This window comes from Penicilliopsis zonata (assembly GCF_001890105.1).
Source record: "Penicilliopsis zonata CBS 506.65 unplaced genomic scaffold ASPZOscaffold_15, whole genome shotgun sequence".
NCBI classification, from domain to species: Eukaryota; Fungi; Ascomycota; class Eurotiomycetes; order Eurotiales; family Aspergillaceae; genus Penicilliopsis; species Penicilliopsis zonata.
In genome coordinates, this window is record NW_019208924.1 from 378,493 (window position 1) to 400,074 (window position 21,582).

The 21,582-nt window shown below is 50.6% G+C and overlaps 11 protein-coding genes across 11 annotated transcripts; 5 read left to right on the plus strand and 6 right to left on the minus strand.

Annotated features, from left to right (window-relative positions):
- Positions 1-914: 914 nt before the first annotated feature.
- On the minus strand, positions 915-1,635 carry ASPZODRAFT_825784 (hypothetical protein). Its single transcript, XM_022730250.1, has 2 exons — positions 1,143-1,635; positions 915-1,086 (listed from the first exon to the last, which is right to left on the minus strand). The coding sequence occupies exons 1-2, from the start codon at positions 1,461-1,463 to the stop codon at positions 1,006-1,008; spliced, it is 402 nt and encodes a 133-aa protein (XP_022578584.1). The 5' UTR covers positions 1,464-1,635; the 3' UTR covers positions 915-1,005.
- Positions 1,636-1,807: 172 nt separating this feature from the next.
- Positions 1,808-4,384, minus strand: ASPZODRAFT_154042 (hypothetical protein; the record flags this gene model as incomplete). Its single annotated transcript, XM_022726048.1, has 4 exons — positions 1,808-1,908; positions 1,970-2,168; positions 2,230-3,081; positions 3,176-4,384. 4 exons carry the CDS (start codon positions 4,382-4,384, stop codon positions 1,808-1,810), a joined length of 2,361 nt encoding a protein of 786 aa, XP_022578585.1.
- A 2,601-nt stretch (positions 4,385-6,985) lies between these two features.
- ASPZODRAFT_135526 (hypothetical protein) lies at positions 6,986-9,680 on the plus strand. The gene is made up of 7 exons (XM_022723827.1): positions 6,986-7,769; positions 7,855-8,010; positions 8,090-8,164; positions 8,228-8,355; positions 8,410-8,527; positions 8,604-8,879; positions 8,930-9,680. Exons 1-7 carry the CDS (start codon positions 7,273-7,275, stop codon positions 9,216-9,218), a joined length of 1,539 nt encoding a protein of 512 aa, XP_022578586.1. The 5' UTR covers positions 6,986-7,272; the 3' UTR covers positions 9,219-9,680.
- A 315-nt stretch (positions 9,681-9,995) lies between these two features.
- On the plus strand, positions 9,996-11,201 carry ASPZODRAFT_135528 (hypothetical protein). Its single transcript, XM_022723828.1, has 2 exons — positions 9,996-10,396; positions 10,551-11,201. Exons 1-2 carry the CDS (start codon positions 10,372-10,374, stop codon positions 10,940-10,942), a joined length of 417 nt encoding a protein of 138 aa, XP_022578587.1. The 5' UTR covers positions 9,996-10,371; the 3' UTR covers positions 10,943-11,201.
- Positions 11,202-11,325: 124 nt separating this feature from the next.
- On the plus strand, positions 11,326-12,740 carry ASPZODRAFT_135530 (hypothetical protein). The gene is made up of 3 exons (XM_022723829.1): positions 11,326-11,550; positions 11,601-11,672; positions 11,738-12,740. Exons 1-3 carry the CDS (start codon positions 11,373-11,375, stop codon positions 12,652-12,654), a joined length of 1,167 nt encoding a protein of 388 aa, XP_022578588.1. The 5' UTR covers positions 11,326-11,372; the 3' UTR covers positions 12,655-12,740.
- ASPZODRAFT_135533 (hypothetical protein) lies at positions 12,635-13,492 on the minus strand. The gene is made up of 3 exons (XM_022723830.1): positions 13,119-13,492; positions 12,766-13,057; positions 12,635-12,713 (listed from the first exon to the last, which is right to left on the minus strand). The coding sequence occupies exons 1-3, from the start codon at positions 13,215-13,217 to the stop codon at positions 12,673-12,675; spliced, it is 432 nt and encodes a 143-aa protein (XP_022578589.1). The 5' UTR covers positions 13,218-13,492; the 3' UTR covers positions 12,635-12,672.
- Positions 13,493-13,883: 391 nt separating this feature from the next.
- On the minus strand, positions 13,884-14,608 carry ASPZODRAFT_18850 (hypothetical protein; the record flags this gene model as incomplete). The annotated part of the gene is made up of 3 exons (XM_022727300.1): positions 13,884-14,142; positions 14,223-14,398; positions 14,459-14,608. 3 exons carry the CDS (start codon positions 14,606-14,608, stop codon positions 13,884-13,886), a joined length of 585 nt encoding a protein of 194 aa, XP_022578590.1.
- A 2,820-nt stretch (positions 14,609-17,428) lies between these two features.
- On the plus strand, positions 17,429-18,280 carry ASPZODRAFT_72461 (hypothetical protein; the record flags this gene model as incomplete). Its single annotated transcript, XM_022729838.1, has 4 exons — positions 17,429-17,731; positions 17,810-17,958; positions 18,015-18,154; positions 18,210-18,280. 4 exons carry the CDS (start codon positions 17,429-17,431, stop codon positions 18,278-18,280), a joined length of 663 nt encoding a protein of 220 aa, XP_022578591.1.
- ASPZODRAFT_135539 (hypothetical protein) lies at positions 18,149-19,506 on the minus strand. Its single transcript, XM_022723831.1, has 4 exons — positions 18,817-19,506; positions 18,489-18,758; positions 18,352-18,437; positions 18,149-18,286 (listed from the first exon to the last, which is right to left on the minus strand). Exons 1-3 carry the CDS (start codon positions 19,406-19,408, stop codon positions 18,358-18,360), a joined length of 942 nt encoding a protein of 313 aa, XP_022578592.1. The 5' UTR covers positions 19,409-19,506; the 3' UTR covers positions 18,149-18,286; positions 18,352-18,357.
- A 169-nt stretch (positions 19,507-19,675) lies between these two features.
- Positions 19,676-20,355, minus strand: ASPZODRAFT_161191 (hypothetical protein; the record flags this gene model as incomplete). Its single annotated transcript, XM_022726503.1, has 4 exons — positions 20,190-20,355; positions 20,085-20,145; positions 19,874-20,003; positions 19,676-19,778 (listed from the first exon to the last, which is right to left on the minus strand). Exons 1-4 carry the CDS (start codon positions 20,244-20,246, stop codon positions 19,676-19,678), a joined length of 351 nt encoding a protein of 116 aa, XP_022578593.1. The 5' UTR covers positions 20,247-20,355.
- A 49-nt stretch (positions 20,356-20,404) lies between these two features.
- Positions 20,405-21,186, plus strand: ASPZODRAFT_102041 (hypothetical protein; the record flags this gene model as incomplete). Its single annotated transcript, XM_022720799.1, has 1 exon — positions 20,405-21,186. The coding sequence occupies exon 1, from the start codon at positions 20,488-20,490 to the stop codon at positions 21,184-21,186; it is 699 nt and encodes a 232-aa protein (XP_022578594.1). The 5' UTR covers positions 20,405-20,487.
- Positions 21,187-21,582: the final 396 nt, after the last annotated feature.

Genomic DNA, 21,582 nt, shown 5'->3' on the forward strand with positions numbered 1-21,582 from the left:
GTAGATGGATGAAGATGGGAAAGGGAAAGAAGGAAGGGAAGGAAGAGGAGATTAAGTACTGAAGGGCAACCGGAGAGTTGAGGGGAGGGAGGCGGAGGCGAAGCGTCTTAGTCAGGTTGGCCTGGTTTGGTTGCCTGCGACAGCCACAGGACAAGGCGGGATAACGTGATGCAAAAGGGTAGAGTCACTAGAGTTTTGGGCAGGGGCCAAAGGCTCTCTCTGGGCTGATTATTTCTCGCAAGTCCTGGCACATTCCATGGCTTCCCCTCTTTGTCGTTTACACTACGGAGTACGATGACTACTAGTTAGTAATAAATGCTATAGTTACCTACCTATTTACTCTTTACCTAGTATTTACAATGACATCAGCTTATTATGTTCTTTACAATATATACCCTAGTTACCTGGCTTCTCTCTTCGGGTGAGTCTGTCCTCGTACCTGTTCCGGCCTGAGGAACGACCGCACCCGCCGCTGACGCCACCTGGCAAGTGACTGTCAAATCTTCTTCCGGATTATGAATCTAATCTGTCAGTACACTCTGTAGGATCTCCTTCAAATTTCAGACAAGCCGTTCTCGCGATCCCGTTTCCCATTCACCCCGTCCGCTCTTATCTGTCGAATGCGTCACTCTTCTCCCCAGGCGACGATGACGTGGTGATGTCTTATCGCTCCCTTGTCCTGGTCCACCAGCCCGACCCCAAAAGGAAGCAAAAAGAGGGGCGGAGGAACGGAGACTGGGACACTTCTGCGCTAGACTGCTTTGGGAGTAGTCCGCATGCTGCGTCGGTCGGACGCCCGCACGGAATAAGGCACCTAGCCTAATGGGGTATCTCACTGGCCGGATTCGGATCCTCCGCGAGGCTGTGCCGACAGTATACTTACTAAGTAACCATCTATTCGTAGGCAGCCTGTATCTATTTTTGCGCTGGGAGAAAAACAACTCCTTTGGGAGAGACCTACGCAAGTAGTAAATACCAAGTTTCAAATAGTCGTATTCAGACTGGCTAACAGCCAGTCAGTCTCCAGTCCTGTTTCCCTCTCCTGGCCCAATACCACTGACTGGGCAAGCCGTCGATAGATAGATAGCAACACTCAGAATAAATAATCAGACAAACGCTAGATGCTGTAAGACATGCAAAAGGTCGCAAACAACAACACAGTAGACAAAAAGAAAAAATGATATAGCGAAACAAGATTGATGGGCCGGGTCCGCCAGCCGGCTCGGTGATTCGCTCAGAGCAACAAACAGAAGCACGCAACTCATGACCGGGGGGGGGGCAACCGTACACTTCGTAACATTCGTGATTTTCGTCATTCGCTGTGTTTTGTAAGTACTGTGCGAGAAACTTATACCACTTAAGAAGCTAAATAGGCAGACAAGACAGGGGGAGAGAGAAAAATTGTATAACAGAGAGACTGGCAGGCAAATGTCCATAAAAAAAAGCATAATGAAAGATAGCATTGGCGGTGATTCGAGATAAGGAGGTAGTCGAGGTGATAGGAGGTCTCGTGTGAGGGGGAGAGAGAGAGAGAGAGAGAGAGAGAGAGAGATTCATGGCGGAGGACGTGAAACAGAAAAATAAAGACTCGTGTGGAGAGAGTGATGGTACTCGACATATCATGCATGGTTCTGGAAATGCAATGGATCATCATAACAAGTGATGGGCATGTCTCATGGGGAGTCGTGTGTGTCGTCGTGTCATGGCACTGCCATTGTGTTGGATGTTGGGGGGGGGAAAAAGCCGTTACATAAAACAAGTCAAAATCACGTCTCGTATGTCCTCCCTCTTTTTGGCTTTTAGTCGTCTAGTTCGCACGGATCACAAGTCTGGAAAGGAATTTGTTCGAGAGACAGTCAAAGTCATTGCGGTTGAACTTTGAGTTCGAACGACTGCGGAGGTAGGTCTCTGCAGAGATATATTAGTCTTTACCAACATTATCGGGAAGGAAAGGGGGGGGGGGACATACCATGCTGGGTGACATGCTGGCGGACCTCAGTCATGGTGCTGCACACGTCCGGGTTGGAGTTGAGCAGGTGGTGATGCTTCTGCGTTTCCCAATCGGTGAAGGCGGGTAGTTTCTGCGAGATCGCCTGGAACAGCCCGACGATGACACCGACAGGAGTCGTTTCCATGTCATTGCAGAACTTCTCCACGGCAGCAGGATCCTAAACGGGTCAGCGGAAAGCATGGCAAAGAGAGAAGAAGAAAAAGAAGGTAAGTACTCACCGGAACGCGGTAGTGGCAATCAAACTGCATTTCCTCCCAGACAGCCAGAAGAATGGAGGCCAGGATAAAAATAGTGGGCCAGTTCTTCAATTTCTCGCCACTATAGACACTGGAGTAGAGGCTGGACAGCTCCTCGAGGACGTCTTTCTGCAGCTCGCGCCACATGTTCGCCATGGCGCACTTCACCTGGAAGTTGATCATGACGGGGGCCATGGTCTTGCCCCTGAACTTGGACGAATCGTCGACGATCTTGCCCCTGAAGCCCTCCTCCTCGCCCAGGCCTTCCACCATTGTCACATGGAGGGTCAGGTTGTAGGCGATGATCAGTTTGAGGGCCTTGCGGATGACGGGGAGCTTGGTACGGAAGTAGTATCGGAAGGCGGTCTTGAGCATTTGGGTCAGGAAGGGAGTGCCTTCGAAGTAGTCATCGACGAATTTCTCAAAGGTGCCGTTCCCATCGATGTGACGATCTAGGTAGTCGGAGAGCATAGCATGAGAGATGCCTTCCATCCCGGCAGACAGCTTGGAGGTTTCGACTTCGTACTGCGTGGGCTCCCGATTGAAGCCCTCCACCCAGTCGACGTTGAAGCAATGGTCGTCCCGCACGTAAACCTCCCGGGCAGTGATGGGAAGAATATGACCATAGCCGTGGGTGATGAACAGGGTTCTCTCGACGTCTGAGAATCCCTTGATGTTGCCAACCGAGAAGCCCAGACTGATATGACGCTCGTAGTCCGCCTTCCAGTCCTTCATGAAATACCCAATTTCCTTGATATCGATGCGGGTACATGGGACTTGCCATAACCGCGCATGGGACGGTTGGCAACCCGCACAGGGCTCACCCTTGTCACACTGAAAAAGGATTAGTAAATAGAAATTACCTGCGTTGCAAAAAAAAAAAAAAAAAAGGAAGAAAAAGGAAGAAAAAGGGAAAAGAGGGAATTACCGTCTTCTTCAAGAACTTGCAGCGCAGACACGCTCTCAGCTTTCGGATCTCGCTGGCCTGTTTCCGCTGGTCTGGCTTCAGGGGGCCCTTCCGTTTGCCCACCTTCTTCTCGGTCTCGGGCTTTCCGGTCTGCGACTGTTTGCGGACCTTGGTCTCAGCAGTTTTGGCGGCGATGGGGCTTCTGCGCGAGGGCTTCCTGCTGGGGGGGGAGGTGGAGGAGGAGGTCTGGGAAGCGGCGGAGCGGGTGGGCGAAGAAGCCTTCTTCGCGGAGGGCACGGGGATGGGTCGCACAATGGCCACGGGGCTGACGGCGGTGGGCGAGCGCGAGCCGTGCGAGGAGGTGTTGTCATAGGAGATGCGGCGGTTGACCATGCTGCTAGTGCTGCTGCCGAGGTACGGTGATGAGTCGAGATGTGTGTCCGAAATAGGCGAACTGATGGGGTTGGTGATCTCGACGAAACTGCCCAGGGAGGTGGAATAGGAGGATTCGGACAGACTCCGGTCGTGGAGGGTCTGGGTGGGGTTGATGAAAATGCCCTGTTCCGGGAAGAAGTCGATGGAGGAGCGGTGCTCGATGGTGCTCCAGCCGTTGTCGCTGCTAGAACTTCCGAGAGATCGCACCTCTAGATAAGTGTCGGTCGGGGAGCTGCCTCCCAGCATCGTCTGGGCTGCTGCGTACCCGGTCACTTCGGGCAAACCGTCGGGAAAGGCCATCAGATCGGCTTGAAGGTCCTGATAGGGGAAGGGAACGAGATCGACCTGTGCGGACAAGGGGAGAAAGGAAGTATCGAGCAGACCAGCGCCCAACTGGGCCTGGGAACCAGGAATCAGGTCCACCGGGGACGAATGTAACGGCATGCCATAGCTGGTGGAAAAATGAGGGGTGTCTTCCGGCGCGCTATACTGGTGGTGGTGATGGTGGTGGTGGTTGTGGACGTGGGGCTGTAAGGGCTGGAAATGCCAGTCGACCATCAGATTGGGGTCCTGAGCCACCGACGGCTGGTCAAAGGCATGGGCAGTAGTCTGCAACGGGGAAAGATCTCGAGGAGTGTTATCTGAAGACCGCTGGGCAGCAGCAGCGGCGGCGGCGGCAGCGGCAGCGGCAGCACTCTGGTCGACCGGTACCGGCCATGACTGGGACTGGAGATAGGCTCTGGAGTCGTAATCAAGGCCGATGAGGCCGTCGCTGGTAATATCAACACTGGTCATGGTCACCGTCACCGTCCTGCGAGACACAGTGAGTGAGAGTGTTCACCGACAGAGAGGGGGGAGATCAAGGGCGAGATGGTTCACGAGGAAGCCTGAGAGGGAAGGGCTTGTGGTGAAAATCCGGGGGGCAGTCGACAAAAGAGCAGTGTCCGGCCAGAGCGGTGGGGGAGCAAAGCAGCGGTGAGCGCAAGATACGCTAGGGGACGCCTGCGCAGCCAAGTTATCGCGCCTATCGACCCGGTGGGTGGGGGCTGGTTGGTGTAGGATGTCGTAAATGCCACGCCGTCGGAGGCTGCGTGCGCTGCTGAGTGGTGGTTATCGTACGAATAATACGAAGGTAATAACCAGCACTAAGCACTCTTACTTAGTACTAAGGTACCTTAGTAGGTAACAGGTACTTACCACTAACTAACAGGTACCTACCTAGTAGGTAATGATGAGAGGAAAATGAGGCTAGGAGTCGATCCCGTGATCACCGGCGTGGATCGTACGCTGCGCATTGGTTACGACTCGTCAGACAAACCAAGTGTACTACATACCTCTGGTTCTAATGCTCGTACCTCTGGGCTTATAACTGAGTAGTTGAGCGCTATAACGAGTATTAAAGATCAATATAATCAATATATACTACCGAGTTATAGAGTCTAAGGATGCATCTACCATGGAACATCGATCCCTGGGAGATCCCTCTCGGCAGTGTCCGTGACGTGTAATATACACGGGTAATGGAAGCTTAAAATACGGTATCCAACCAGGTAGTGGACCTACCGTAGGTACTCTGTAATACGGTATACCCGAGAGCACCTGACTAGCGACCTTCTCGATCCAGCAAGGTGGTCTGGCTGCTTTAAATCTACTATCAGGTCCACTGTCTTAGTAGCAGGTGCTTCCTCAAAGTATCTTATAGGAAGGTACCTAGGTACCTAGGTAACCAAGGTAGTCGATACCGAGGGCATAAGAGGGTTCTGATTCAGTAAACAACTACCTCTAAGTACGTAGTAGTAGTATCCAGTTTTATTGTCTATCCATTAACGAAACCTTTACCTAGATAGGTAGACCCTTATCATACTGACGACGAAGCCTTCACTTGTGTCTACGGAGTAGTGTCTAGTGGCCTCAGACAATAGTCTCTTCCACTGCAGCCGACTTGATCTGGATGGCGATATGAGCACTGCGCAGCATCGGGTCAGAGGCATTGCAGAAACTTAATACAGGTCTCGGAGAAACAGTACGGAGTACACAAGATGTCCGAATACTTCTCGAGACCCTCTCTCTCTCTCTCTCTCTCTCTCTCTCTCTCTCTCTACCGCTTACAACTGTCTTATGCATCGGAAAGAGACGGAAAAGTCGACCACACCTCATGTCTTGAAGTCAAGGATTCGCAACAAGAAATATATCACAATACTCCATAAACAGGCTAGGTACACCGTACAGCGTGCAGATGCCGAAATCCGCACGTCTTCAAGTCCCCCGAGGCGAATAGAGCCGGCAAGAGAGCCTATCAACGAACCCAGGTATGGATCATACCATCCACTTTGCGTTTGAGGCTCCCGATCACCCGGACACTATACTAGTTGGTAGTTAGTATTATGGAGCACGGAGTACTACGGAGGATGGACTCCGAGTAAGACATAAAGCAGCAAGCTAGGTAGCTACTACCGTAGGTAGTTACCTGTAACTAACTAATGTATTCTCTAAATACAAGTGAGTGGCAATAATGCTCGGACAGACCCCGCTGTGGATCAGCGCCTATGATAGTCAACTTGTTGTCAGTGCTCAATGGGCGCTGCACACATGTTTGGTCCGAGTGGTTGGCGACGAGACTTGTTGTCGTTAATTTATTTAGGATGCTCCGTGTGGCAACGGCGAAGATTTCATCTAGGACTAGAGGCAAATCTATTGAGTTTTTATTAGTTATTAAGAACGAAGGAGTTTTCTAGTTGTTTAGACCGAGTGTTGTCTAGGCAGTAGATAGTAGCTACTAATACCTTCATGATAACACTACTACATACTACTAAGCATCGATACAGAGTAGTTACTCACTCTGTGTACTCCGTACTTCACTACGGCTTTTCTATTATTGCCTCTGCAGACCGTGCAAGTTAAGCGCATGAAACAGATCAGAATCATCTCTGACTTGCAGCGTGTCCATGTCGGGTCTCCGCAAGTCATTCCGAGCAATCCCTGAATCAGTTGATAGATCCAGTCCTCGATGCGAAGAGAAAAGAAAAGGAAAAAGAAAAGAAAGAAACAGACTCCCCTGCTGGCAATTAGTTCCTCCGTGAGGTGAGAGTTCAACCGGCCAGCTGCAGGCCATCGGATGCGGGTCTCAACGTTGTACAACAGACAAGAATATATACGGAGTACTTCCCCTCCAATACAAAGATTACTGTCTTCCGAAAATAAACCTAGCCCAGGAATCCTGTTCTGTTGTGCATGATCTGCCCGGTCGGCGTATGCTTATTATGCTCTCTGTGTTGAGAAATGCTGGTCGGATGCGTTGTCACGATGCGAGAGGTCGTGGTCCTTGCCAGACGACGATCTCGTCGGGCAGGATAACGGAGAGTGGCAGAGGTGTTTCCCTGAGTAAATCATAGTAAGAGAGAGAGACCAAAAAAAAAAAAAAAATATAGACGGTCTTTTGTCAGTTCTTTGTACGGAGTAGAGTAACCAGAACCTTGAGGCGTGTGGGATATTTCTTTGAGGCGGAGGGGAAGGCGGGAAAGAAGAACAATGGCTCGACCGTGTGATTCAGAGCAGAAGAACAATATTATCAATCCCATTGACAAGCATCTACAGCAGAGAAGAATACCCTTCCTGGATAAAAAAAAAATGACAGAGATATAAGAAAGAGAGAGGAATAATTCCCAACTCTGGTCTCTCTCTTGATGCCTATCCCAGCGCGAGGAAGACATCGGCGAAGAGTTCAGTTTCCTGCCCAGACAACACCAGCACCAGCACCAGCAGCTGGAAATCTCGACAGACGTTTGCGGGAGGCTGAGTCTGCGTCTGCGTCTGCGTCTGCGATTTCTCCTGTCCCTAAAATAATGACAACCACAGCAGCACGTGCCGGCGTGTCTACGCTGTTCACTGTGCGTCCGCTGATTCGCGACCCGCTCGTCACGGAAACCTCCCAGCTCCAGGACGAGACGGTCGACGTCTGCCTGCCTTTCCTCCAGGGGACCGCGGCCGCGCAGAAACCCCCCTTCAACGTGCACGGCGTGCCTGCGCTGCAGCGTGACAGCCATGTAGCCTACCTATACGATTCGCTCGAGGACTATCCCGCCGGCTTTGTCGGGTTGGATGCCAGTCGGCCCTGGATGGTCTACTGGGCGTTGGCGGGCTTGTCTCTGCTCGGCGAGGACGTGACGAAATTCCGACGACGGTAGGCACTTGCCTTTCTCTCTTTCTTTTGGCCTACTCCATTTATCTTTTCTCTTTTGGGAACCAGAGCTTAACTGGTCTTGCAGCGTTTGTGCGACATTTACACCTATTCAGAACCAATCTGGAGGATTCGGCGGCGGCCACGGTCAGATATCACACTGTGCACCGACGTATGCTACCATTCTGTCCCTGGCGATGGTGGGGGGTGACGACGCTTTCAAATTGGTCGATCGAACCGCAATGTGAGTGAATTGTATCCTTATTCCCCCCCCCCTGGGAGGGGTGTATGACGCCTGACCTTTGTTAAAAAATTTCATGCAGGTGGCGGTGGTTGGGAAGGTTGAAACAGCCCGATGGGAGCTTCAGGGTTTGTGAGGGTGGCGAGGAAGACGTGCGGTATTTTCCCCCCCTTTTCCTTTCTTTTTCCTTTTCTGCGGACAGGATCGTGCTAATGAGTAGTGGTGCATACTGTGCGATGGTGATTATCTCGCTACTGGATTTGCCACTGACCTTGCCCCCCGACGCTGAGGCTCGGAAACACGGCGTGGAGACGTTCACGAGCGGCTTGGCAGAGTATTTGTCGAGGTGTAAGAAATGAACCGTCGTGTTGTATGACCGGGCTCCCCTGTTGACAAAATCAGGCCAGACATACGAGGGAGGTATCTCTGCGAGCCCCGGGACGGAGGCTCATGGTGCATATGCATTCTGTGCTCTCGCATGCCTGTGCATCTTGGGCGAGCCGGAGCAGACCATCAATCGGTTGGTTCCACGAGCGTTATAGCGTCTTTTTTTATTTTCTTTTTTTTTGTTATGGTTTTCTGACACATTTCCCTAGGCATATGGACGTTCCGCTGTTGCTGTCCTGGCTGTCAGCCCGTCAGTATGGCCCCGAGGGAGGATATTCGGGAAGAACCAATAAGTTGGTCGACGGTTGTTACAGTCACTGGGTGGGCAACTGCTGGCCGCTGGTCCAAGCCGCTCTGAACGGGAGACAGTCTGCAGCCAGTCCGACGCTGGCCGTCGGCAATCTATATAGCCGCGAAGGGCTGACTCGATATATTCTGTCCTGCTGTCAGGCCAAGAATGGCGGACTGCGTGATAAACCTGGAAAGTAGGCCTACCTATCTACCCCCTTGGTCTTTGATACTGATATGCAGATAGACACCAAGACTCGTATCATACCTGCTACACACTCGCCGGGCTGAGCACAACCCAGTATCACCACTACCATACAGACTCCAGCACCGTGTTGGCGGGACCCTTCAACTCTGCGTTTTCCTGGCAGTATTTGCGGATCGCAGCCAGCGAGGCAGTGTTGACCGAGCCAAGCTCCGACGCAAGTGTCTTCAGCGAGGGGGACCGCCTCGCCGCCTTCCACCCGCTGTATGTCATTCCTCACCAGGCGGCGGCGAGTATGCACGCATGGTGCTCGGAACAGAGGTGGATTTGAGATTCCAAACCGGGCTGTATAGTGATTACGAGGGTTTATGAAGTCATTGATTCCGATATCAACATTAGGACTTCTACATAACCAACTACTCCGTACCGATCTACTACCTACCTACTTCATTTCTCAAATATGATTTCTATTCAATTTCTAATCACCCACTATTCCGTTCTACTCCGTATTCCGGACTCATAACTCCCGCGCAAGTGACCGTGCCACAGACATTCCCCACTGCCAACGCATCACGCATCAGCGCCCGTCACTACGACTAGTTTAGTCTGCGACAAGGCAACCGGCGACATGCAGATCTAGATCAATGACTATCCTAGCATGATCAAGATACTGTATTGTTCTACTATGTACGGAGTACTCTATTATCCATTGTACGGAGTAACCTATAACTTGGACAGTAACTACAGCTAGCTAACTACTACATAAACACCTCCTATATAGTTACTATATAACTACTTGATATCTATGTTCCTTAGATACGAGATCCTGGGTAGTACACATATCTCTCTAGTACTATAACCAAGACCTCACTAAGAATTAGTTCCTGTAGTCAACTAAGTTATGCCTACCAAGTGCTTGTACTGTATTACCATCTACTGGCAATGAGGACTGCCAGCGCATCACGGCGGCGAGCCAAACTATGCACCCCCCTCTTTTAACTCTAGGAATACTAACAATGATGATAATAATTAATTAATTAAAATTAATTAAATCCTTGAGTGTTTTGTTGTTGTTTTTTTTTTTTTGTTTTTTTCCCTTTACGCCCCACCTGTTTTGGTCAATTGATCTGGACAGAGACAGTTTAACCTGTTCGACTGTTGACATCAACAGCACCTATTATTATAACCTATATTATATCAGTTCCGAGAAGGAAAAAAAGGAGAGATCAAAAAAAAACCCTGCTACATTTAGTTATCCTATAGTTGTCTAAATTATAGCATTCCCATCAGCGACGGAAAGAAAAGGAAAAAGGAAAGAAAAGAAAAGAAAAAAGCAAACACCGAACAAGTCTCAAGACAAGCAAGACAACAAAAACAACAAGACGGGTTGGGCATCAAAACCTCCCAAGGACCCTTCTCGAATCGAGGCAGCGAATACTGATCCGATACTTGTGTGCCGTGCGAAGGGTCCCCATTGGGCTGCGATGTACTATATCCTCTATCTGGCGAGTACGTGAAGATTTGTCCCTGCATAACAGATGAAACTTGAACAAACCAAGCATTCGCTAGCTCCTCTCTTCATCCCCAATCGCGAGATTTCTTCGATTCTTCAGAGACTGAAGCCTAAACAAGTCTAAAAACAAAGCTAACAACCAAACGACAGGCCTCTGCCGCCGTCGCCGCTGGCCAGAACCCCAGTACGAAAGCTACCCCAGTTCAGCCAAGGGGTACACGTGTATCGTCCGCGTCAATAATCGCGAGTACCAGACCGACGGGGTCTGTGAGTCCGAGGGCCTCGCCCGCGAACACGCCGCCATGCGCGCATACCTGATCTGCCGCAACTTCTCCGTCAACGACGGCATGTACCCTGTTGGACATGATCATGGGGGTGTCGTTCAGGGGATCCCCGTGGCGATCGGAACGGGGCGGAAGGCTCGGTATGCCGATGAGGATCTTGCGACGACTGCTAGCAGCAGCAGCAGTAGTCGCAGTGGGGGAAGCAGTAGTCCGGAAAGCTACGATGGGAGGTTCGATATGGCCTTCCAGGGGATTTAATCCCCTTTATCTGTTCCTGCCTGGTTACTTGGGCACCTAGGGCACCCTAGGTGGTGAGTACTGGTTGGTCCGTTACGATTCAATGACAGACACGACGCCACGATTAGATCACGAAAATGAGGAGTTCATGAATGATGGCCATACGGTATGCCGCATAGATAATGCTTTAACACAGACTGCATGGAGAGTGGTGTAGCTGAATTCAACAAGTACATTTGTAGACTTAAGACATGATATAGTACCTACTCTATCTAATCTACTATCTATCTCTTGCGGTGTGATTGATGTTACACGGTTTGCACTGCTGTTGGTCGATGACGTAGTTGAACGATCGACGACAACTGTTTACCAGCTCTGCCTACAAACTTGAAATATATTTTGTCTGTCTCTATTTCTATTTCTGCCATAATGAACCACACAATTGATAGACATGATTGCTCGCACTCTCCGTTCAGTCGTACCCCGTTCTCAGCAACGAGTCTCGCAGTCGATCCGGGAGACGATCCGATGGAGATACGGCTGTAACCAGCGGTGGTATACACCGAGTCCCTTCTGGCAGGGCGTTAAGGAACACCCGGTTGAGGGAGCTGGCAAGGACTCGATCAAGGGTAGGGAAGCCTTGCTTGATATTTCTTAAAAATAAGAACTAACAGGATAGGGAAACTCCTCACCACGCCCTCCCGACTGTTCAAGCTGATCGTTCCGATATCCTCCCTACACAAACAGAACAGTAAGTTCTATCATTTCCTGAAACCACGTCTAAAATACATCAAACTCGTTAACTTGCTACTTCAGATGAACCGATCGCACTACTAGTCCACCCGCAGCAACCACTGTCGTATCTTGAACGCCTGGTCCAGGCCGAAGTCCCCCCGATCAAAGAGGATGGCCAGCAGCGTCCGCCGGGGGTCTCATTTCTCGCTCTGCAGATGGAGAACGATGCCATCCGGCCGAGGAAATACGAAAACAGCTCCAAAGACAAATATACACATAAAGAGCAGCAGCGGCAGCAGCAGCAGCAGCAGAAGCAAAAAGAGGAGGCAGAATTGGTTCGGTGGTCGCCCGCGACCGAGATCGGCGACTTCATCCGCGACGCAGCCCGGGCGCGCGAGTTCCTCCTACAGATCGAAGGCGACGGGCGGGTATGCGTGGAGGTCCCGTCGTTCAGCGAGCGGACATACTTCCTCCGGATGCGACTCCGCAAGTTATCGCGGCGGCTGCAGGCCCTGGCGACGACGAAACACGAGTGCGACGTGCTGGCGCACCGGGGCGCGCAGCGCGTGGCTCTCGGCGGGTTCGGCATTCTCGCCTCCTGGTGGTACCTGGTGTACCGGTTGACTTTTGAGACCGAGCTAGGCTGGGATACCATGGAGCCGGTGACCTACCTGGTCAGCCTGTCGACGCTGATGGGCGGATACCTGTGGTTTCTGTATCATAACCGGGAGATCTCGTACCGGTCCGCGCTGGATCTGACGATCAGCACGCGCCAGAAACGACTGTACGCGATGCGCGGAGTGGATCTGACGCTGTGGGCCTCGCTGATCGACGAGGGCAATGCCTTGCGCCGAGAGATCAAGACCATCGCGGGAGATTACGATGTTGAATGGGATGAGAGGCAAGACGAGCAGGATGAGCGAGTGATCGAGGCGTTGAAAGAGGGCGAGAAGAAGGAGAAGAAGGATGCAAAGGAGAGCGAAGAACAAGATTCATAGATCTATCTATCTATCTATCTATACATTTCTAACAGGATCATAGTATGTTTTTCGTTCGCCTAGAATCGTTAATATAAACGTTTACACACCCAGAGATACAAGGAGGCTTACCCGGCTTCTCTTTCCGTCGATTGTTGCGCGTATCCCTAGACCGAAAAACAGAATAAAGCAACCACCCACTCACCCAATTGGGTCCATATTCTCCCTCTGTCGCCCCAGCATCGAACAAGCCTCGAATCGACGGATCTGCGGCCCTCCAGACCTCCAGAATCGCCCAGCGCTGCTTGTCCGCTCGAACATGGTGCCAGAAGAAGGGCGGCCGAGTGTTTCCATCCATCCGCACCGAATCAATCAGGCTTGATACATCGTTGTTCAGCCTGTTGTAGACTGCAATCGCTTCATCCTGTCTTGTTATATATATATACCTTATATATACATGTGTGTGTGTATAGGTGTGAACGTACTCGCATTGCTTTGTAGTATTGTTCGTGCTGGGGATTGCGCACATCAAGCCCTAAAGCGCGCATGAATTCTTCCTTGGACACGCGAGGACCGACTGCCATTTGCTTCGGCTTGAGCTTATTTCAAGATATTGTTCTGATGATGTGTTTTTGTTTCTGATGGCGATTGATGGCGATTGAGGATGAGGTTGAGATTTATATATCTTCATGTATCTCTCTCATCTCTTATTTACTCACTCACATGAAAATGGTATTAGTTTCAACGAAAATGATATAAGGGCTCAACGAGAACAACGTTAAACGAAAATCACGAAAAGTCATATTATCCCTGATATCCCTCAGACTCGGCGGTCGACTCTGTTCTGTAGGTACCCGGGGCCGTTTGTCGATGGCATGATGCAGTTTCTACCTAGGTACTAGTATTTATACTAGATAAAATGCAGACCTCATTCAATTCATTCCATTGACTGCTTCGGTGGTATGCTTAAAAGAGAATCCTACACTTGTATTGAGTAGTATAGTAAGTAACTACTAACTAGCATAACCCAAGTAGCTGTCTGGTTACTGTGTAACAGATGGGTTGACATGCATGGCAACTACAAATCACTCATCCGATGATGAAGAATAGACCCCCCAACTCGACTCGATATATTCATAATCCCGACTACACGCAATGGCTACCATTCTGTTTGCACTAGCAAATGCTTAATTCGCTCAGAACTTCTTTTCGAAAATCAAACTCAACCCAAAGGCGCACACACTACATGGTTACTCCTCCTCCCCGTAAAACCGCCTCAAAAGACCCGCCACGTCCTTGTAGTCCTCCTTGACATCCTTCAGGGTCTCCTTGATCTTGCCTAGCGACTTCTCATCGTCCGGCTCGTCCGTTGAGCCCGTCTCGTCCTTGCCCGCGCCAAAGTGCTGGATCTTTTCGCATGCATCCCGCACCTTGTTCAGGCCCAACGTTGCCGATGAGCCCTTGAGGAAGTGTCCCAGTTGGGACAACGTCAGGAGGTCTTTATCTTTTCTGTATTTTTTTTGTCCCGTTAGAAAGGAGAGAGAAAAGGAATAAAAGGAGCAAAAATGAAAAAAAAAAAAATAGCATACATTGCTGTCTCCATCTGTTCAAACGTGGTATCGGCCTGGTCGAAAAACCCAAATACAATGCCTCGACTAAAATCTTTGTCGTCTTCGTCGTCCATCTCGAGAATCTGCTCAAAGGTGGCCTGGTCCATCCGGTCTCCAAAGTCGGCCAATGTCGGAGGGCCTTCCTTTGGCTTTGGCTTCTTTAATTAGCCATCCAAGACTGATAAAAAAAAAACTATCCAAACAAGAAAAAATACCTTTTCTTTCTCTTCCACCGGCTCGGTTTTGCTGACCGGTTTTGTGGCGGGGGTAGCGGTAGAAGTGCTAGCATTGCTAGCATTGCTGGCGGTGCTGGCGGTGCTCGCGGTGCTGGTGCTAGTCGCACTCGTGGTCGTGGTGTGTGCCATGGCGTATGATGATATATGTGTTATGTGTGTTCGTCAGGAGAAGGAAGCCCGGGTATAATAAAACCAATCGTCACCAAACAAAAGATCGAAACGCCAAAGTCAAATCCAACGAGTACCGTGTACGATATATGCGAACCGGTGGAATCTATTCCGACCTGTCAGCCGAGTCCCATCTTAAGAGTCATATGATGCATCGTGGCATGAGCAGAGGGAGAAAGAGAGACAGAGAGGGAGGGAGCGTGACAGTTCAGACGTTGAACAGATGTCAGACAGACTACAGGTGGAGGCGAGATTCACCTTATGTTTGTGATTAAGCTAGGAAAAGGCGATGACCAGCAGCCAATGGAGAACGGCTCAGAGCCAAGAAACACGAGGAGGGGACTATCTGTGCGCCACAGTCAGTGCATTGTCCGAGGCTAAAGCTTCATTGGGGGGGAGGAAGGAAAGAGGAGGGAGAAGGGGAATTATCACGAGATCGTAACCAGGTGGGAGTAAAATAGGAGATTTGTAATGCAGGACAAAGAAGAGAGATGCAGGGAAGAGGAGGAGGAGAAGAAGAAGGAGAGGGGGGGTAAGGGTAGTAGGGGGGTTCAGGATCTCAAAGTGACATACACAGGCGATAGTTCGTAGGTACTAACTGGCCAGCGTCGGGGTGGAACGCACGCGAGACTACTGCCCAAGGCGGTTCCACTGGGCGAAGGGCGGCGCGGTGTTGCGGTGCGCAAAAAAAGGGAGGAGAGGAGAATGAGAGGAAAAGAGGAGAGAGGAGAGAGGAGAGAGGAGAGAGAAGAGAGGAGGGGAAAGGGGAGGGGGAGTAGGACGCCAGGGAATAAAACAGCTTCCACGGGAACAATCCCCAAATACTAACGAATATTTCTTCTCTCGTCGAGGGAGGGCCCTGTCCGTGTGTTCTGGCGTGTGCTTCTCAAGGTGTGGAACGCACAACTAGTGGGTAGGGGGAGGGAAAGGAGGGGTTGAGGCTAAAGGGCGAACGACGGGGAGTTCGTCACGGTGGAGGCCGCGAGAGAGGGACGGGAGGAAAAAAAAAGGTAGCGAGCGTCAAGCATCCCCTCGACACTGCAAGAGGTTCAATAATAATAATCAACTGGAAAGGACGAGTGGACCAGTTGACAAATAGAAAAAGGCGAGGTTAATTCATTGAGGAGGAAAAAAAGGGCGAGGCGGGGGAGATTTTCACGATTGGGCGTGCCCCTCCATATTCGCTTTTTTGTCATGCGTGTAACAGTATAACTAGTAAGTACTAATCTACTAGTACATAGGTCTTTCTCTTATTTTTCTTATTGTATTATCTTTTTATACCTAGCTCTAGAAATGTATTTGTCTCAGAAGAACTGACTCGAACTATATGCTCCATGAAGCTGGATGTCCTAAAATAATTAGTAAACTGGTTGATAACTAGTAGGTAACTGCTAGTATAGTTTGGTAGTTTTATCGGAGTTAAACAGACCATCCGATTATGAAGTAAGTATACTCTATATACTAGGTACTTAGGTACAGTCTCGTATAACCTGTTTGCTTCTAGAAGCTGGCATTACGTCACTCTGCCATCAGACAAGAGTCTCTGGTGGTTCCTGTATACTCCGTACATCTGCTTAAATCAATGTGATATCCAATTTAATATAGAGTACATAATAGTAATCCTAATTACAGAGTCTCCATTTAGTATACTAGACTGTAGACTAGACTGTAGATGTAGATGTAGACTGCAGTACTAGTTAATAATAGTTTGGCTACAAGTGTGTCCACTGTCCACTGTCCACTACTACCTAGGTACCTACTGTCCACTGTCCACTTTCTCTCGCGAAAACATGCCGGGTCCAAATTCTTCCCTGTGGGGTGCCAATGACGTTGGAGCGGGGCAGCCGTTTGTCTGTTTCTGTCTTTTCGGCCATTCCAGCCGCCAATTCTGAGACGCCGCTGACGTCGAGCCTGCGATTTCGGGCTAGCGTGTGCCTCAGGCACAAAAGGATAGCAATAGCTTACATAACTACCTAGTAACTACCTCTAACCAGTTATTTATAACTACCTAAGGAAGTACCTACTACATACTCTTAGTAGGATTACCTATACTTGCTAGCAGTCAGTCTGTGAAGATGGTGGAGTTGGTTAGGGGTCCCTGGTAAGGCCCTAGCATCGTGGTTGATCCTGGGATATGGTCAGATGTCACACCAGATGAGCATGCAGGCAAACATCACTAGCAGGTGAGATACTGCATGACATCAAGCTGCATGGGGCGCGGGGGAAGTGCCATAAGATGTGCCAGTACGGATACAACATAAGTCCTTGAGTATACTAGGTAAGAGTCCGTGGTAGTTAATCAGGTGCCTACCGGCGTTTAGGTAGTACGGAGTAGTGCTCCTAGGTGGAATATGCACATTAATTATCGACAGAACCATCGTCGAGTCGACGAGTCCAGGTGAGACACTAGGTCCAACAGCGCGTGATGACTGCAGTTGAGACCGGGAACTCATTGGACTGAAGATGCCTGAAAGTTGAGCCAGAGAGAGTAGAAAAGGGTCAAAAGTAGTCTGGCTGGTCGGCTGATATCACGTGACTAATAGGCAAACTTCTGACTAAGACTAAGCTTTTCCAGCCAATGAAACCACTGCCTGTAGCTCTGTAACGCTAGGCCAGAAACAGTTAGCCCGATCAGTGACCGAACTGAGCTGGAACTGTTGACTTGTTGAGAAGTAACTAATATTGATTGTTTCACTGCAACCGACTCTCACCATATACGCCGCAGTAAGTACATACTAGCTATATTCTGCTATATTTACCATGTATACTAACAGTTAAGCCATGGCTCCTCCCCCCTCCGCTCCGCGCGCGGTCTCCCCGCTCACCCGCTATTACCTGCTGGCCTATAACGCAGTCAGCTTCGGGCTGTGGGCAACATGCACACTCCGCGCGGCGCTGCTGGTGATCCTCCTCGCGCCGACCGGCCATCTCCCCGCCGTGTTCGGGCAGGTCTTCTCGCCTCTCCTCGTGACCGCGCAGTCGATGGCTCTTCTCGAGATCCTGCACAGCCTGCTCGGCCTCGTGCGCGCCCCGGTCTTCACCACCGCCATGCAGGTTGCCAGCCGTCTCCTGCTCGTCTGGGGCGTCATGTTCCTCTTCCACGACCGCGGTGACGGCCATGGCGGTGTTCTTGGCGGCGACTATACCCAGCTGCACGGCCAGGGTGCCCTCCGTGGGCCTGGCGCTCAGGCCGGCGACTTGGCTTTCCTCGGCTGTCTCGCCGCGTGGGGGATCACGGAATGTATTCGTTACGGCTTCTTTGCTCTGCAGGTCTGGGGGCAGGGTGTTCCTTCCTGGTGGACGTGGCTGAGGTAATATATTCTGCTCCGCCTAGCTTTTACTCCTATGCCTCTCTCTAATCTTGCAGGTACAACACCTTCTACATCCTCTACCCTATCGGCATCTCGAGCGAATGCATCCTGATATTCTTGTCGCTGGACCGCGCCGCTGCGCTGCACCCCTTATACTGGTGGTTCTTCGTCGTCGCCTTGGTGATTTACATTCCAGGTATATATCCATTGCATACTTTTTTTTTTGTCCAGACAATCCCTGACCATTCCAGGCTCTTATATTCTCTACACACACATGATTGCGCAGAGACGCAAGGTTCTCCGGGGGAAGAAGCGGGCGTAAAAAAAGTGTAGTATACATTAGCATGCATTAGACTATTTTGACTACATTAGACATCCATAAAGTCATTACTCATACCTCTATAACTCCTTCATGATCTCTCCAACCGCTTTAGCAGCGAACTTTCTCCGTTCTTCCACAGGCAACTCCGCACTCATATCTGGGAATTGTTAGGAGAGAAGAAGGGAAGAAGAGAAGAAGGGAAGAATACCTCGTATGGCTTTCATGCGCACCATGAGCGCCTCCAACGACTCCGCCTTGATTTCCTCATCGTCGTCCTGCCCATCGCCGGATTCCTCCCGCCCCATCGCGAAGCGCAGGCCTAGCATCTCGCGTTCGAGCTCGTCGACCTCCAACTCGAACCCTTGCTGTTCCCCGTCCAGCCCGAGTAGAGTCTTCTCCAAGTCGTCGTCGTGGTGCTGATCTCCCTCCCATTCGTGTGTTTCGAGGACTTCTCTTACCCGGCGCATTCCTTCGTATTCTAACAATGTTAACACAGAGAGAAAGATCGAGTGCAGAGGTATGAAAGAGAGACATACCACCAAACACATTGCGTTTATCACAATCCTTCCCTTTCGGATCCCAAACCACGACTTCAAACTCCATCAAGCCAAGCTCACAGAGCTGATCCTCCCACCACGCACTCGTAAAGTCTTCTGGTTCATTCTCGCTTTCCTCTCCAATAGGCGCCGTAACTTTCCCAACAAGAACAAGCAACCCGGGCACCTCGCCCATCCCCCGTTCCGTCTCGATCACGGATTTCACCTCCCCAACAGCTTTCAAGAGTGGTTTCACTCCCTCCACAGATGCCCCGTCATGGTTCTGCACGCACACGGCCACCGCGCCGATCGCGTCGCGCACGATCCGGGCCTCGGAGCCGGAAAACTCGTGCGTCCAGGTCTGCTGGGCTGCTTTCTCCAGAGGGATCTCGTCCACCCATACGGGCACGTCCGCGGCGTAATATTTCGTTCGGAGCTGGAGCGCCGGATGCGTCGTGTACCCTGCGAACGAGCCTGTCTCTGTCTCTGGAAGAACACCCGTCAGGGATTTGAGGAAGGGCGGAATGACGGTCTGCGAGTGTGAAGGTGGCGAGAGGATGAGTAGTCGTCGCGGATTGGAGATTTCGGTCATTGTTTTGGTAGCTATAGTTGTATCTATAGTTGTATCTATAGTTGTAACTATAGTTGTAGCATAGTTAAAGCATACTGTTTCAACGAGTTGGTTGAGATTGCGGGGCGACGTAAGCATCAGCAACATTAGACTCAGGCATCCAAGTAGCTACTTTATGAATATTTATATCAATGTCGGTTTCTATTACATTACGGGTATTGTAGTCATACTTGGAAGTTTATTGACCATGACCATGAAGATTGAACAAATTAAAAAAAAAAAAAAGAATCACCCCCTTCTCTGTCCGCGCGCACGCTGTACCGTCGCCTTTCCGCGCGCCAACCCGACACCTCGTCCGCGCTGGCCTCGCGACCGGAACATAGGAGCGTTTCTAAAGAGTTAGCAGAGTAGAATAAAACATAATAAAGCAGAAGCAGAAAAACAAACACAAGCAGAATATAAGAAGGGAAGAAGACGCTGACCCACCTCAGCATATCAGGCACAATGAAGAATCGCACATGGCTCCCCCGGATGTACACCTGGTCGAGATGCGAGACACGCCCGTCGCGCGCGGTGACTGTGATATCCTTGAGTTGGACGTTCATGTTATCTTCGGCTGGGTAAGTTAGCGCTGTGTGTGTGTGTGTGTAGGTCTGAAAGGGTAGGTTTGAGGATGAAAGGTAGGTCTGATAGGCACCTTCGAGGAGTTTCCCGCGATATACCACCCCCGAGGTGATTTCGAGCGTGACGACGTGTCCCTGAGAAGTTAGTCGCATGAATTGAACTGCCTTGGGAGACGCACCTGCGCTTCATTGAGAAGCTTGATGGGGATTCCGATCGTGCTGGTCAACTTGCCCATGTTGAGAGAGAAATTAGACGAGGGAGGGAGAGAAAGAGAAGAAGAGAGATAGATAAGAAGGGGAAGAGAGACAGAAGACAGGAAGAGGGAGAGAGACAGGAAGAGAGACGAGAGGAAGAGGATAGCTAATAGAGGAAACGCTGAGGTCGTGGATAAGATCGGAGTTTTCTGACCGCCTTCACCACTACATCTACATCTACATCGACATATATACCACTACATATACATATATCTAGCAGAAATGTCAACTAATCTCCGCGGCTTCAATCACGCCGTCCACACTCTCCTAACCAACCCCCCCCAATTCCTCCCCCACCTGACCATCCCAACAATTACCTCCCTCCCCGAACAACTCGGCCCGCACCTCCAACCCGATAGAACCAAGAAACAACCCACCATCCGCGCCCTGGTTCTAGACAAAGACAACACGCTGTGCGCCGCGAAGACGACGCGCTTCCCCTCCCCGATTCTCGCGAAGCTAGCCGAGCTGCGCACATCGCCCACCTCGCCCTTCAACGCGGGCAAAGCGCCGCACTCGATCCTGATCGTCTCCAACAGGGCGGGGAGCCACCCGTCCTACGAGAATGAAGTCGCCGAATTAGAAGCCCAGCTCGATCACCTCTCTATCCCTGTGTTTCGCTTACCGGCGGGAGCGACCAAGAAACCCTTTTGCGGCCAGGAAGTTATCCGGTGGTTTACGGAGCGGCATGTCATTGAGTCGCCGGATGAGATTGCGGTCGTCGGTGATCGACTGGGCACCGACGTGCTCATGGCCGTGCAGATGGGGGCGTGGAGCGTCTGGTGTCGCGATGGGATATACGACCATCTGAACGGCTCGACTAGACCGGGTAATCTTCTGGAGAAGATGGAGATCTGGATTGAGCGGTTTTTTAGAGAAAGGGGGTGCGTCGCGCCCCTGCCGAGGGGGTTTGCCGTTTGACTTTGTAAACATGTACTCTACGATACCTGTATACATACCTACTACCTACTCTACGATACCCTGTATACATACTTACAATAATACTACAAGACAACATACTACAATAAACCATTCGTCATTCGCAGTTAACTGCATGCTCCCACCCGCTGACCTGAACCAAAGAAAAGTCAAGCGTGCCTGACTGGGCATAACACGTAACGTCGATCAAGTCGACACCGGACATCCGGAAGAAAGTGAATAGGAAGAAAGTGAGAAAAGTGCCGGGAAAAGAAAAAAAAAGAAGAAGTGGGAATGAGATGCAAAATGCAAGGTAGAAAAAAAATAAAATGGCAACGCAATATGCATATCCATGCTAGGACCGGCCTCAGAAGCGAAGATTAATAGACAGATATAAAT

Excerpts from the sequence above, each read along its gene's own strand:
- ASPZODRAFT_135526 (XM_022723827.1), top strand. The coding sequence starts at position 7,273 with ATGCCTATCCCAGCGCGAGGAAGACATCGGCGAAGAGTTCAGTTTCCT. Across the intron at positions 8,356-8,409 it reads GGCAGAGTATTTGTCGAGGT|GCCAGACATACGAGGGAGGT; the intron begins GTAAGAAATGAA and ends TGACAAAATCAG. Across the intron at positions 8,880-8,929 it reads CTGCGTGATAAACCTGGAAA|ACACCAAGACTCGTATCATA; the intron begins GTAGGCCTACCT and ends ATATGCAGATAG.
- ASPZODRAFT_135539 (XM_022723831.1), bottom strand. The coding sequence starts at position 19,408 with ATGACCGAAATCTCCAATCCGCGACGACTACTCATCCTCTCGCCACCT. Across the intron at positions 18,759-18,816 it reads TAAACGCAATGTGTTTGGTG|AATACGAAGGAATGCGCCGG; the intron begins GTATGTCTCTCT and ends TAACATTGTTAG. Across the intron at positions 18,438-18,488 it reads GCGCATGAAAGCCATACGAG|ATATGAGTGCGGAGTTGCCT; the intron begins GTATTCTTCCCT and ends AACAATTCCCAG.
- ASPZODRAFT_135528 (XM_022723828.1), top strand. The coding sequence starts at position 10,372 with ATGTACTATATCCTCTATCTGGCGA. Across the intron at positions 10,397-10,550 it reads CTATATCCTCTATCTGGCGA|GCCTCTGCCGCCGTCGCCGC; the intron begins GTACGTGAAGAT and ends ACCAAACGACAG.
- ASPZODRAFT_135530 (XM_022723829.1), top strand. The coding sequence starts at position 11,373 with ATGATTGCTCGCACTCTCCGTTCAGTCGTACCCCGTTCTCAGCAACGA. Across the intron at positions 11,551-11,600 it reads TGGCAAGGACTCGATCAAGG|GGAAACTCCTCACCACGCCC; the intron begins GTAGGGAAGCCT and ends CTAACAGGATAG. Across the intron at positions 11,673-11,737 it reads CTCCCTACACAAACAGAACA|ATGAACCGATCGCACTACTA; the intron begins GTAAGTTCTATC and ends TTGCTACTTCAG.
- ASPZODRAFT_135533 (XM_022723830.1), bottom strand. The coding sequence starts at position 13,217 with ATGGCAGTCGGTCCTCGCGTGTCCAAGGAAGAATTCATGCGCGCTTTA. Across the intron at positions 13,058-13,118 it reads AATACTACAAAGCAATGCGA|GATGAAGCGATTGCAGTCTA; the intron begins GTACGTTCACAC and ends ATAACAAGACAG. Across the intron at positions 12,714-12,765 it reads TCGACGGAAAGAGAAGCCGG|GCGAACGAAAAACATACTAT; the intron begins GTAAGCCTCCTT and ends TAACGATTCTAG.
- ASPZODRAFT_825784 (XM_022730250.1), bottom strand. The coding sequence starts at position 1,463 with ATGCTATCTTTCATTATGCTTTTTTTTATGGACATTTGCCTGCCAGTC. Across the intron at positions 1,087-1,142 it reads ACTGTGTTGTTGTTTGCGAC|TATCTATCTATCGACGGCTT; the intron begins CTTTTGCATGTC and ends TCTGAGTGTTGC.